The sequence below is a fragment of the Haliotis cracherodii genome, unplaced genomic scaffold (genome assembly GCF_022045235.1).
Source record: "Haliotis cracherodii isolate W230 unplaced genomic scaffold, xgHalCrac1.p SCAF_11, whole genome shotgun sequence".
NCBI lineage: Eukaryota > Metazoa > Mollusca > Gastropoda > Lepetellida > Haliotidae > Haliotis > Haliotis cracherodii.
In genome coordinates, this window is record NW_027266266.1 from 5,248,616 (window position 1) to 5,261,251 (window position 12,636).

At 42.0% G+C, this 12,636-nt stretch overlaps 1 protein-coding gene across 1 annotated transcript; it reads right to left on the reverse strand.

The window, feature by feature from the left end:
• Positions 1-638: 638 nt before the first annotated feature.
• On the reverse strand, positions 639-7,935 carry LOC139456038 (uncharacterized). Its single transcript, XM_071237550.1, has 11 exons — positions 7,863-7,935; positions 7,208-7,346; positions 6,554-6,722; positions 5,891-6,015; positions 5,444-5,564; positions 4,470-4,589; positions 3,506-3,602; positions 3,185-3,377; positions 2,721-2,814; positions 1,252-1,347; positions 639-743 (listed from the first exon to the last, which is right to left on the reverse strand). The coding sequence occupies exons 1-11, from the start codon at positions 7,933-7,935 to the stop codon at positions 639-641; spliced, it is 1,332 nt and encodes a 443-aa protein (XP_071093651.1).
• Positions 7,936-12,636: the final 4,701 nt, after the last annotated feature.

Sequence of the window (12,636 nt, forward strand, 5' to 3'; positions counted from 1 at the left end):
ATGAAAGAACGATAGACACTTAACATCAGTCGTCGTGTCTGTGTGATGCATTGACATCAGAATTCTCATACACACAACAATGGGTATAATATGTTGGCTTGTTTAGCAGTACAAAGGCGGATGTAGTTTCAAAACATACTATATACTACCACTGTAACAGGAGAGGAAGTGAGTGCACACGTTAAAGAATGAGTTGGGACAGATTTAATTAAAGTAGGCAGATATTTAATGCATTGATATGATGATCTGTATTTCAATATTTCATGGGTGTAGATGCTTGTTGCTTCCATTGTTGCTTTGTCTTTTAATTTCATTTGCCTGAGATATGTGGTTGCGTACTGTCGTGTACATAAAGCTGTTTTTACTTGAGGAAGTCAATTTCCATTCCACGCCAGTTTGATGTTCTAATTGATATGGTTTTAGAAATATAAAAGTTAACGTAGACAACAACCAGTCTCGGTTATCCGCCGAAAAAGATTCCATTCAGTTTGAAAGACAACATAGCAGTAGTTGTACTACATAATGAACAGAACACTCGGTGTTTTAGAACATGCATAGACATAATGCCTTGTGCTTTCAGTATATTATCTTGAAGCGCCATAACGTGTCACATACATTGCAGAATCTGTTCATGACAATCAACAGTCGTTAACATCAGTTCCCTGTGGTGCAGACCACATTGCGACGTCATCGAAGAGTGCTGACCCTTGTTTGGTGTTTCGGTACAGGAGGTAGCAGTGGGCCTGAGAGATTCCTTGAAACAAAGTTGTGTCAATCACCACTTGAGATCCGGCCATGTATATGGCTTTGGATTGATATCAGAGTCTCAGATTCAGCTTTTACTTACGAGAACACGTATTCCCAAACCACATGACTGAAGTTAAACTGGTATTTTCCATCGTCTCCAAATTCGTATCTACAAAACTGTTGTATATGCTATGTTTATGTCGTTATGTTTCGAGTGCATTCCAATTCCGGTTTAAAATCATCGCCATTTGTCTCCAGTTAGGCGCTAAGAAAGAACATCTCTGACTTGTGTTCATGGGTATGCTTGTCTGAAGAAGTGAGGCTTTAGCAGATCATTATAGGAAGATAAATTCCTGACATGTTCCAAATACTTTTTACAGCAGGCTTCAATACAAACACATTCATTTGTATTCGTGTAGGCTGCTAAACGTATTCAAAACTGTGACATATTGCAAGACATAAAGTCACAAACAAGAAAGAACAAATAACCACTGCAGTTCCTACCTCGGACACGTGCACCCTGAGGTCCACTCTCTGCCAGGTCGTCACGCTGTTATGGAAGGGGGCGTACTTGCCCCACACCCTCTGACCATCAGGCCTCTACAACGCCAAGAAGTAGACTATACCTCATGCAGAGGAATACAAAATGTCAATATTCCGTCTATAATTCGTAATGGGCCATGGTAATAGTTTCATAATAATTCCAAGTATATGTTGGTAGATGTGCTGACGTTCACACTGAATCATTTTAGTATTACGCGTTCGTATAGACATATGACCATTTGGCATCTGCAAAGCATTACAAACTGAAAATATCAAGTATATTTCGTTTTCTTCCAATACTGCCTTTACATAACACGACTGAAAATTATTACTCAAGCTCCTCTTAAAATAACTCTCACAGGATCGGTCGTATTCATAAATATGAAAAGTTTCCATGTTTTCCCTTGGTGATCATTGATGATGCTCCGATACAACCGAAGTATTGAAATAAGTTACAGACTTCAAATTAAAGTCACTTTCAGAAATATGTTTATCGATAGGAAACACTGTATGTAAAGTCAAACTTAAACTGAGGCCGTCCCAGTTTCCAATATGAATTTAAAATGATAACAAACAATCCAAGACACAATTAGTCCTCTTCCCTGGTCTGTTCCGAAATATATAACTTCTGAAAATATGTTTAAGCTTGTGTTTTGCTTGTTTAAAGTCATTGAGTGATTAAGTGAGTGTGTTGGGTTTAACGCCGCTTTTAACAGTATTCCAGTTATATCACGGCGTTTTAGCCTAATGTGTGTAAAGTGATACAGGTATCAGACGTTTACCACTTCGGTGAAACCCACGAACACGGGTATGGTGCTGACAAACCTAGAAACATCGAACCCACAAGCGTGCCCAAGGGACGTAACTCAGACGACTGGGCCACCCGTGTCCCCCTTTAGCCTCACAACCTCAACCAGGCATGTCTTAAATGCCATTTCCTTTTTATCGTTCCAAAATACAGGGGATACCATGACATAAAAGTATATAAGACGATATCACTCTTTCTTTTTATTTCAAATATAACATTATATCCATGTAGCTTATTGTATGACAGTTACAGCTGCTATATCGTATGCCTTATTGTGGTATGATTTTTTTCAATACCGTTTTTAATAGTCCCGTCCAGGTTCGAACTCCGAATTACAAGATGCAGATTTGGAACACCCCACACCCCGAAGGTTATTGAGACCTTATTGACGTGATAATAATACAACGGAGACTCGTTCAGTCTAAGTCAAGTTAGGTTCTCTACTTATGTTGTTAGTAAGAGACATAACAACGGAAACAACCTGAGGCGACAATATACGGTTATATACGTGATTAAGACATTTTACTTCACGTCCAGGGAAACCTAGGAGGAAAGAAATCCATACTTCAAAGGTAAGTAACTGTGTATCATTCCATCTGTCAGAATGTGCCACCCCACGTACCGTGATGTCGCAGTACACGCTGTAATCACTGGGATCATTGGCCAGTGACGTCCCGCTGTGTTTACTGTAGGCAGTCAGAAGGAAGCTGTGTATCCTTGTACGTGGAACAAACCGTGAAGCATTATTACAATTTGCTTTGTATGTAACCCACAAGATAATGCCCATATGCAGCGAGAAAATACGTCACTTTATGTGCTCTATCTATAAATCACCATGATACCTGGGAGTCATTCTGAACCCATTTCGTTTGACTTGTGGTGTATGTTAATCTTGCAGTGATGCTACACCAAGACCGAAAATGGGTGCACATTGTACATTGTCGAGCCTAGTCTCTCTTTGCACTATTTAATCATACAAAATGTATATGTTCTTTGGAGGTGAAGTAGTAATAGTAACAGGACTGACTTCATACAAAATGATAAGACTGTATTTCTGGGTGCATATACTAGTATTGGTCAACTCACGGAGGACTAAAGGTAAAGACATGTGATGCACCGCCATTTGTTACGCTGATAGCATGTGAGCCGCTATGAGCACCGGAAGATGTCACAGTAAATCCTCCATGGTATGGTAGCCATGTTTTGTCTGAAGCGCCGTTTTCGAAGGAGTTGTTCGGAACCGTTATTTTCTGACACGACTGGTGTGAGGTTACAGAGTCTATAACGAAATCTTTGCATTAGCATAACGACGTCAAATGGTAAAACACGGAATAAAATCGTCTTCAATGAAACATAGTGAACGGTTGTGATCAGTAGTACTTTTATTCATCCTCAAAGAATATCAACCTTTCCCAAACACCCTGCTGTATTTGCTCCTTGAGGGCGGTGTCCATGGCGACAGGGTGGGGCAGCCAGTGGGGGTGTGGGTACCGGAACCAGTTACCTGCGCATGCGTCAAGAGGTATGTCGATGAGATCACATAATAGCTATTATAGTTCAGATTAATACAAAGAAAGTGAAAACATTATTAAAAACCTTCTGATGCTTTCTCGGTGTGATGTGAGATTTGATTAATCTAGTTACTTTTGGAAACGTCAACGAATAATCAGTATCGAAAATATTCCGAAACAGATTCCACTGGGCGAAAAAGGCAAAATAGTGTAGACGATTATATGAATGAGTGGTGACACCAGGTGTTTGCGAAGAGGCCAACTCAATCTTACTCTACAGGTTGCACCGCCACAATTTACAGTAAAACGTAAATGTTTGTTTGTTACTTGACACCGCACTGAGCAGCACCCTAGGCCTGTATACAATGTAGTCCTGACCAGACAATCCAGTGATTGATATTATGAAGAATGTTCCACGCTGTTGGTACTACTAACGACATTAAAGCTACAAAACCCTTTCCATACACACAGTCCTCAAATTATTGAGCCTTGAGGTCTCACTATGTAAAGCAGTAAACACGCACCTGCACAGTAGCCTTGAGTTCTCACTAAGTAAAGCAGTAAACACGCACCTGCACAGTAGCCTTGAGTTCTCACTATGTAAAGCAGTAAACATGCACGTGCACAGTAGCCTTGAGTTCTCACTATGTTAAGCAGTAAACACGCACGTGCACAGTAGCCTTGAGTTCTCACTATGTAAAGCAGTAAACACGCACCTGCACAGTAACCATGAGTTCTCACTATGTAAAACAGTAAACACGCACCTGCACAGTAGCCTTAAGGTCTCACTATGTAAAGCAGTTAACACGCACCTGCACAGTAGCCTTGTGTTCTCACTATGTAAAGCAGTAAATACGCACCTGCACGGTAGCCTTGAGGTCGTTGATACCAGCAGCAAAGTCGGGGACGTCTGTATTTGCCAGCAACACGTAATAGTCAGCATGGGTCTTCATCTTCTCGTCATATATAGCCAGGTAAGCCTGTCATGGAAGTGAACCAGATCGTTGCAACACACCAACAATCCCGTTATATATAGCCAGATAAGCCTATTATGGAAGTGAACCAGATAGTTGCAACACACAATCAATCTCATTATATATAGCCAGGAAAGTCTATCATGGAAGTGAACCAAATAGTTGCAACACAGCAACAATCTCGTCATATATAGCCGGTAAGTCAATCATGGAACTGCACCAGATCGGTTCAACACACGAACAATCAACGTGAGTGAATGTTTACCGCCGCAGTTATTACGGCGGCCTGTAAATGATCGAGTCTGGACCAAGGAAACCAATATCCTCATGTCCGTCGACTTATTCCACGCATTGGGTAATGTTGGTCTATTCGAACCCGGAATCCTTGTAGAGGTAGATATAATTGACGTGTATAATATAAAAAAAAGGTTTCTAGACATGATATCACAACACAGTGGACCTTCAGTCCTTCCAGGTTTGGAGAGACATTGTGCAGAGAAAAGGGGCGCTCGTTAATACATCTGGATTTGTTTTCATACTTTTTGGTTTCACGTTTCGTCAACGCCGTCATACAACTGCAAAACTGTCATAAGTGACACGTAACCCAGCTCACAAACTTGCCACGGGTGGTGTATGAGGCAGTGTATAACATCTCTATCATTGAGGAGAACTTGAAATGGAGGGATAAACCGAGCTGAAATTCTGATTCATATGCATAAAGAACCAGATTAGTGAGAAGGGGTCGCAATTGGTGCCCATGGGGATGCCTACATCTTGCCAACATGAGGTAACTGTTTCGATGTCTTCTCGAAGGCATACATGTAGTCCCATATCGAAGCACATTTTGATCTAAGATCTACCTTATACGACCCCCCATGTACGGATGGTGGTACGCCGATGCTCCCATCTACAGCATGGTCATGCCCAGCGGTCCATTCTCTCACGTCAACATTTGGCAGTGAAGCCGAGTAGAATCCGCCACTGCAACATACATCCTATGTGTAGAAATGAATGTTCAAACATTTTGATTATTGCTGTCATCCTTCATGTGAAAACACAATTTCAGAATATCAGATGGAATTTTCCCTGTAAATAAAATAAATCATGTACGGACTAAATCTATATATTTCATTTGTACTTGAGTTATAAACATGTCCCTTTGAAAACAAGCCTCACGGTTTATTGGGGTTGTGTGATACGTCCTCACGACTTCCATTGAAGCTGAATAAAATCCTGGTCTAGAACCCGTTGACGGGATTAATGGGGCCCGGATGCGTACATTTTCACTGAATTTCGATGAAACATACCCAGAGTTAGCTTTAAGAATGAGCTTGACGGTCCAGGGTTTGTAGGGCGCTGCGTAACCTGTGTTACTGAGGACCAAGTGGAAACACAGGGTGCCTCCATGCTCGGCCTTTGTTGGAAACACTGCCTGGAACACCAACGTACTTTGTCAACACCAGAGAAGCATCATTACTGACATCAATGAAGCATGGAATATTAATATTAAATTAGTTATGTAAATTATATCTCCTTCGGGTAATGTGTTTCTGACATGATGTAATATGCACAAATGTACTGCTAAATAATTGAGGAAAAAATGAATGTCTATCATTGATCGATTCATCCTCTTCCACCCTGAATGTAACCTGCTTGGTACTCTTCGCCTTATTGATCAGTGTTATGTACTAAACACGACATGCCAATCAGGGTGCACCACTGACTATATCTAAAATATTATGACAATAGTTTATCCATACAGAATAAAATGAAAAGTTCCAAATATGTCAAATTCGCAACCGCAATAATTAAACAACTATTCTCAAAGAGACATTTTGTACGCAGTTTAAAGAGTTTTTTTCACTATGTCAAGACGGAACCCAGTTGATAAATTGAGCACGGATCGCCTTTCGGTTATTTCGGAATGACACCACTGGTCACCAATGTGTTTGGTCTCTTGTCTCACACACCTGTTTTAGAGATAACCTGTAACCAAGGTCCCTGTGTATCTGCACAAAACAGCCTTGAGATTTCCAGTCCCCCGTCACCTCAGGGGAATAACCCTTATTGATGAAGGACCAGTGAAATTGTTTCAATTCCTTCAGCGCAGTTGGGCAATCACTTCGGTGACTACCATGCCTGGAAAACAATTACATCATATGGATTTAAACACTCATCAGCTTACAAAAGTACGGGATATAAAAAATCAATTGTTTTAAATCCCTTGAAAAACCGAGATAGAATAGGTCTTCAGCAACCTATGATTACCGTAAAAGGCGACTATGCTTGTCGTAAGAGGCGACTAACGGGATCGGGTGCATGTCATCGCATCCCAACTGCGTGGATCGATGCTCATGATATCAATCACTGGATTGTCTGGTCCAGACTCGATTATTTACAGACCGCCGTTATATAGCTGGAATATTGCTGAGTGCGGCGTTAAACAACCAAACAACCAACCAAGCAACCAACCAAGTGGCGTGATGTGGGGTAAATATATTGTGTCCCTTTACACTTTCACAGAGGGTCTACTGAGTGACTGCATGTTGTTTTTCGCTGCAGTCAGTAATGCAGAAAGACATAAAAAAGAGTATAATGTATTGTAGTTTCAGACCTACGCTTACTTTGATGGAGCTCTTCCGCATGTCTCGCCGCCGATTGGCAGATATTCCGTGTCAATCGCTAGATACGACTTTTCTGTCGCAACGTTTTCGTATGTACCAACGTCATCATCGGAGGCTAGAAAGCAGTCGTTATGGTGACCTGAATGGGATAGATATAGAACTGACCATTTGATATTCCACGGTGAGATCGGGACTATTCTTGGAAACAGAACATATTTTGAGTCACTGTTTCAATTTAGCCCAAACCATTTACATGTTTTTCTACTTGTTTTCAGGATATCCATCATGTTGAATCTCAAAAGGTTTACAACAACGTTGGAAATTCTTACGAAGGTACGTAAGACAGTGAATAAGTAAGTGAATGAGTGTATGAGTGTGTTGAGGTTGAACGCCGCTTTGATCTCTGTCTGTATTTCAGCTATTTCAATGTATTTAAAACTGATGTCCTGGGAGAGCTGATAACAATCCTGTTCCCTATTGATTCAAGTGTGCCATTTTCTAACACCCAGTTTGTTTGTACAAATCCATGAGCACGGTGATGATGATCATGGCTCGATTCGAACCAAAGACGAGCTGACCAGAACAGGCAGAACTCTGATGGGAAAATTGAGGAACGTTAAACCACTTGTCCAGCAGGATACAAGATAACAAACACCTGTTCTCCCAGCGTGTGTATGTCGCTCCACGTCTGCCAGGCTGGAAGGCCTGTTGCTGTTCCAAATCTTCATCTTGTAAGTCGGAGTTCGAACCTGGACGGGACTATTAAAAAACGGTATTGAAAACATACGCATACGATATAGCAACTGTAAATTTCACACAATAAGCTACATAGATATAATGTTAAATTTGAAGTAAAAAGAAAGAATGATATCGTCTAATATACTTTTATGTCATGGTATCCCCTGTATTTTGGAACGATAAAAAGGAAATGGTATTTAAGACATGCCTGGTTGAGGTTGTGAGGCTAAAGGGGGACACGGGGGACCCAGTCGTCTAAGGCGCCGCGATTCGCTGTGCAGAGTTGCGTCCCTTGGGCACGCAAGAAACCTATGATGTTTCTAGGTTTGTCAGCACCATACCCGTGCTCGTGGGTTTCACCGAAGTGGTAAACGTCTGAGACCTGCATCACTTCGGGCTTTCCTCCCGTATTAACCTGACACGTCGTGATATAACTGGAATACTGTTTAAACCCAACTCACTCACTCACTGTGAGGCTAAAGTGAGGCATAAACGTTTTGATTGTATGAATGCAATATGGTATTAAACCTTATAAATGTTGATGAAAAAAAGCCATTAAAATTACATATATGTTGAAATCAACTGACACTTTAGTGTTAAAATAAAGATTCGTGGTAGTAAATATAAATGATTTTGCTGCTTTCCTTGTGTCATGACTGTGTTCTGTGCGGTCGGGTAGCCAAGTGGTTAAAGCGTTCGCTCGTCACGCCGAAGACCCGGGTTCGAATCCCGACATGGGTACAATGTGTGAAGCCAATTTCTGGTGTCCCCCGTCGTGATATTGCTGGAATATTGCTAAAAGCGGCGTAAAACCAAACTCACTCACTCACTTACTTGACTGTGTCGTCTTCCAAAAACATAAACACGACAGCACCAGGTAATGGCGTTTGTACTGTGCATAGACCGACTATATATGTTATTATTGAAATATGAATCAACAAAAGTTACCATGGCGAATATGTACACACAGTACAAGAGGTTTCATAACCTTTCAGAGCTAAGTAATATGGCGTAACCTTCTTCTGTTCAAGAAACATTTACGTTCACGACCATAACCTTGTGACATCTTAATGGTATGTATTTACATGGAAGTGGGTGAGTTCTCGATAATGGCGGTCAGAACATCTCTCCGATCCTGCCAATTCGTCGCTGACAGACCATTGGTCAAGTGGTTGGGGTCGCCAAAATACGTCGTGTAGTACCATTCACCTGTCATCAAAGCAAGAATGTACATTTGTCATTTTATTATCCCGGATCAATTTATATTGCCCTCTTGCCATAAAAAGCCGTAAAAATGCCGCCTCAAAATTGCCTGAGGCAAAGAGATTGCAGCCGGAACACAACAAAGGTACATTCCTCAGTTGTTTGGGTAAACGTGTTTGTTTGTCTGGCTTGGGTGTCATTAACTAATTTGACCGAAATTCATGACGTTCAACATTTGAAGGTACCTGTTTTCCTCTGAAGTAATACCAAATTAATAATGATGTGAACTGTTCCTTTTCAATACTGCGAAAGAAAATGTTATGTAGAAATATATTCGATGATGAATATATATTTAATGAAGCGAAGAAACAGGAAAATGTATATGCAATACTATTAATTACCCCAAATGCCAATGAAGCCTGCTTGTATGACTGATATGACACCCTCATATGCTTTCCATATTGATCCCAACTGCCTGATGTGTTCCAGCATCCACTCCTTGGTTGCGTCGCCGTAAGGGGCCGTGCTGCGCTGTTTGAATAAGGATTATTGTTACACAAAAAGTCGATGAAGATGTTGAACTGGTTCAGTTTATGTTTCTAAGCATCGAATCAACAATTTCAATGTCATGTACATGGTTGAATTGTCCAGCACAATTTGAGATTGGATAAGGTGATATCTATATAATTATGCAAAACAATATGTAAAGCTCCCGTCTCCCGTCTCCCGTCTCCCGCAGAGAGTTGCCTAAACGGTGTCAATTGTAAAATGTGCAGTATTATGTTACCCATACCGTGTTCAGTGTCACTCTTACACGGATGTTACCCACAGTTTTACTCACACCATGTAAAATGTTGCCCACGCCGTGTTCAAGGTTACCACACCTTGTTCAATGTTGCCCACGCCGTGTTCGATGTTGCCCACGCCGTGTTCGATGTTGCCCACGCCGTGTTCAATGTTACCCAAGACGTGTTCAGTGTTACCCTTACCGTGTTTAATGTAGCACTTGGTGTTCAATGTCTTGTACAATGTGACAAACACCGAGTTCAGTGTTACTAACGTCACGTCCGTTGTTACCTGAACGTGTTCAATGCTGCCCTAACCGTGTTCGATGTTACCCAAGACGTGATCAGTGTTACCCTTACCGTGTTTAATGTAGCACTTGGTGTTCAATGTCTTGTACAATGTGACAAACACCGTATTCAGTGTTACTAACGTCACGTCCGTTGTTACCTGAACGTGTTCGATGTTGCCCTAACCGTGTTCGATGTTACCCAAGACGTGATCAGTGTTACCCTTACCGTGTTTAATGTAGCACTTGGTGTTCAATGTCTTGTACAATGTGACAAACACCGTGTTCAGTGTTACTAACGTCAGGTCTGTTGTTACCTGAACGTGTTCAATGTTGCCCTAACCGTGTTCGATGTTACCCAAGACGTGATCAGTGTTACCCTTACCGTGTTTAATGTAGCACTTGGTGTTCAATGTCTTGTACAATGTGACAAACACCGAGTTCAGTGTTACTAACGTCACGTCCGTTGTTACCTGAACGTGTTCAATGTTGCCCTAACCGTGTTCGATGTTACCCAAGACGTGATCAGTGTTACCCTTACCGTGTTTAATGTAACTCTTTGTGTCCAATGTCTTGTACAATGTGACAAGTATATCAGTGTTACTAACGTCACGTCCGTTGTTACCCGAACGTGTTCAATGTTACCTACACTGCGTTCAGTGTTACCTACACTGCGTTCAATGTTACCTACACTGCGTTCAATGTTACCTACACTGCGTTCAATGTTACCTACACTGCGTTCAATGTTACCTACACTGTGTTCAATGTTACCTACACTGCGTCCAATGTTACCTACACTGTGTCCAATGTTACCTACACTGCGTTCAATGTTACCTACACTGCGTTCAATGTTACCTACACTGCGTTCAATGTTACCTACACTGTGACTGGTGTAGCTGAACCTCAGAGCCACGGTCCAGCCAGCATCCTTCACAATGTCAAGGTCATCCCGTATGTGTTTGAGGAAGGTATTGCTGATGGAGGAATGAACAAAGGAGTCGAGAACATAGATCCTCAGTCCGATGTTAACGCCATCATCTCGCCGCACAGTGTCCAAGTAATGGACCTGAAACAAGACTGATCATGTTACCATGTGTTCATCAATCTGTTAGCCTATAATTATAATCTTTTGTCCATACCTTCATTTTCATAACTATTAAACATCGCAAGAGAATAACAAGTCTCGATTTTTGATCGAAACAGATTCCAATTGGCATATAGTCAGTGAGTGAGTGAGTTGGGTTTAACGCCGCTTTTAACATTATTCCAGTTATATCATGGCGTATCAGCTTAATGTGAGAGGAAAGCCCGAAGTGATGCAGGTCTCAGACGTTTACCGCTTCGGTGAAACCCACGAGCACGGGTATGGTGCTGACAAACCTAGAAACATAATAGGGGCGAACCGGGATTCAAACACACAATCATAGACGTCTGGCGTCCCCAAGGGACGCAACTCTGCACAGCGAATAGCGGCGCCTTAGACGACTGGGTCACCCAAGAATTGTGCTAAAATTTCCTGTTGGCTAGATTAGACACAAAGTACATCTCAGAGATAAAGTGTCATATCGTTTGAGCCGCAAATATTTTACCACACAATGTATACTGAGAAAGTTATGCAAAGTTATGTTTTTTACCAAATCTGAAACAATTTCGGTTTGCAACAGATAAAAGACTCCTGTAAGTGGTCAAATGGTTTAATTTGCCATACTGACTTCAGAAAATGCGTGATTTCATTAAAACAAGCAACACATCTTCGTCTCATGGAATGGACCGGGCGTCGCACAAGGTCCTGTGGGATATCTGTCCATATCTGCTGGAGCATGTTTCGAAGTTCCTGGAGTGTCTGTGGAACACGTGGTTGATGTCGAAGGCGCCGATCCATCTCATCCCACATGTCCTCGATTGGTGAGAGGTCAGGGGAGCGAGCCGGCCAGGGGATGACATTCACGTTGTTTTGTTGAAGATAATCCTGAACAAGTCGAGCAATACGAGGCCGGGCGTTGTCATGTTGAAAGGTAATGCATTGGCCATGACGATGCAAAAATGGTAGAACAAGAGGGACGATGATCTCGTCGCGGTAGCGCTGTCCATTGAGATTTCCCTCTACCACTATCAAACGGGTCCTCTGTCTTGCTGTAATCCCATCCCATACCATAACGCTGCCGCCCCCGAACCGATCTTCTACCATGACACAATGATTGAAGTAACGTTCACCTCGACGTCGGTACACTCGAATCCGTCCATCGCTGTGGCTGTGGTGAAAACGAGACTCGTCAGTGTATAGAACTTGTCCCCACTGCATGGCCGTCCTGCGTAGAAGCTGTCTGTACCACTGTAGACGTGCTTGACGGTGGTTTTCCTGTCAACATGGGACGTACGGCGGGTCTTCTGGCGACAATACCTGTACATCTGAGGC

What these genes read in the sequence shown, in the direction of transcription:
- LOC139456038 (XM_071237550.1), bottom strand. Translation starts at nt 7,935, where the DNA reads ATGAAGATTTGGAACAGCAACAGGCCTTCCAGCCTGGCAGACGTGGAG. An exon ending in ACAGGTTATCTCTAAAACAG is followed by an intron (nt 6,016 to 6,553) that starts GTGTGTGAGACA and finishes TTGGTGTTCCAG; the next exon opens with GCAGTGTTTCCAACAAAGGC. An exon ending in TCAGGGTGCACGTGTCCGAG is followed by an intron (nt 744 to 1,251) that starts GTAGGAACTGCA and finishes GGAATCTCTCAG; the next exon opens with GCCCACTGCTACCTCCTGTA.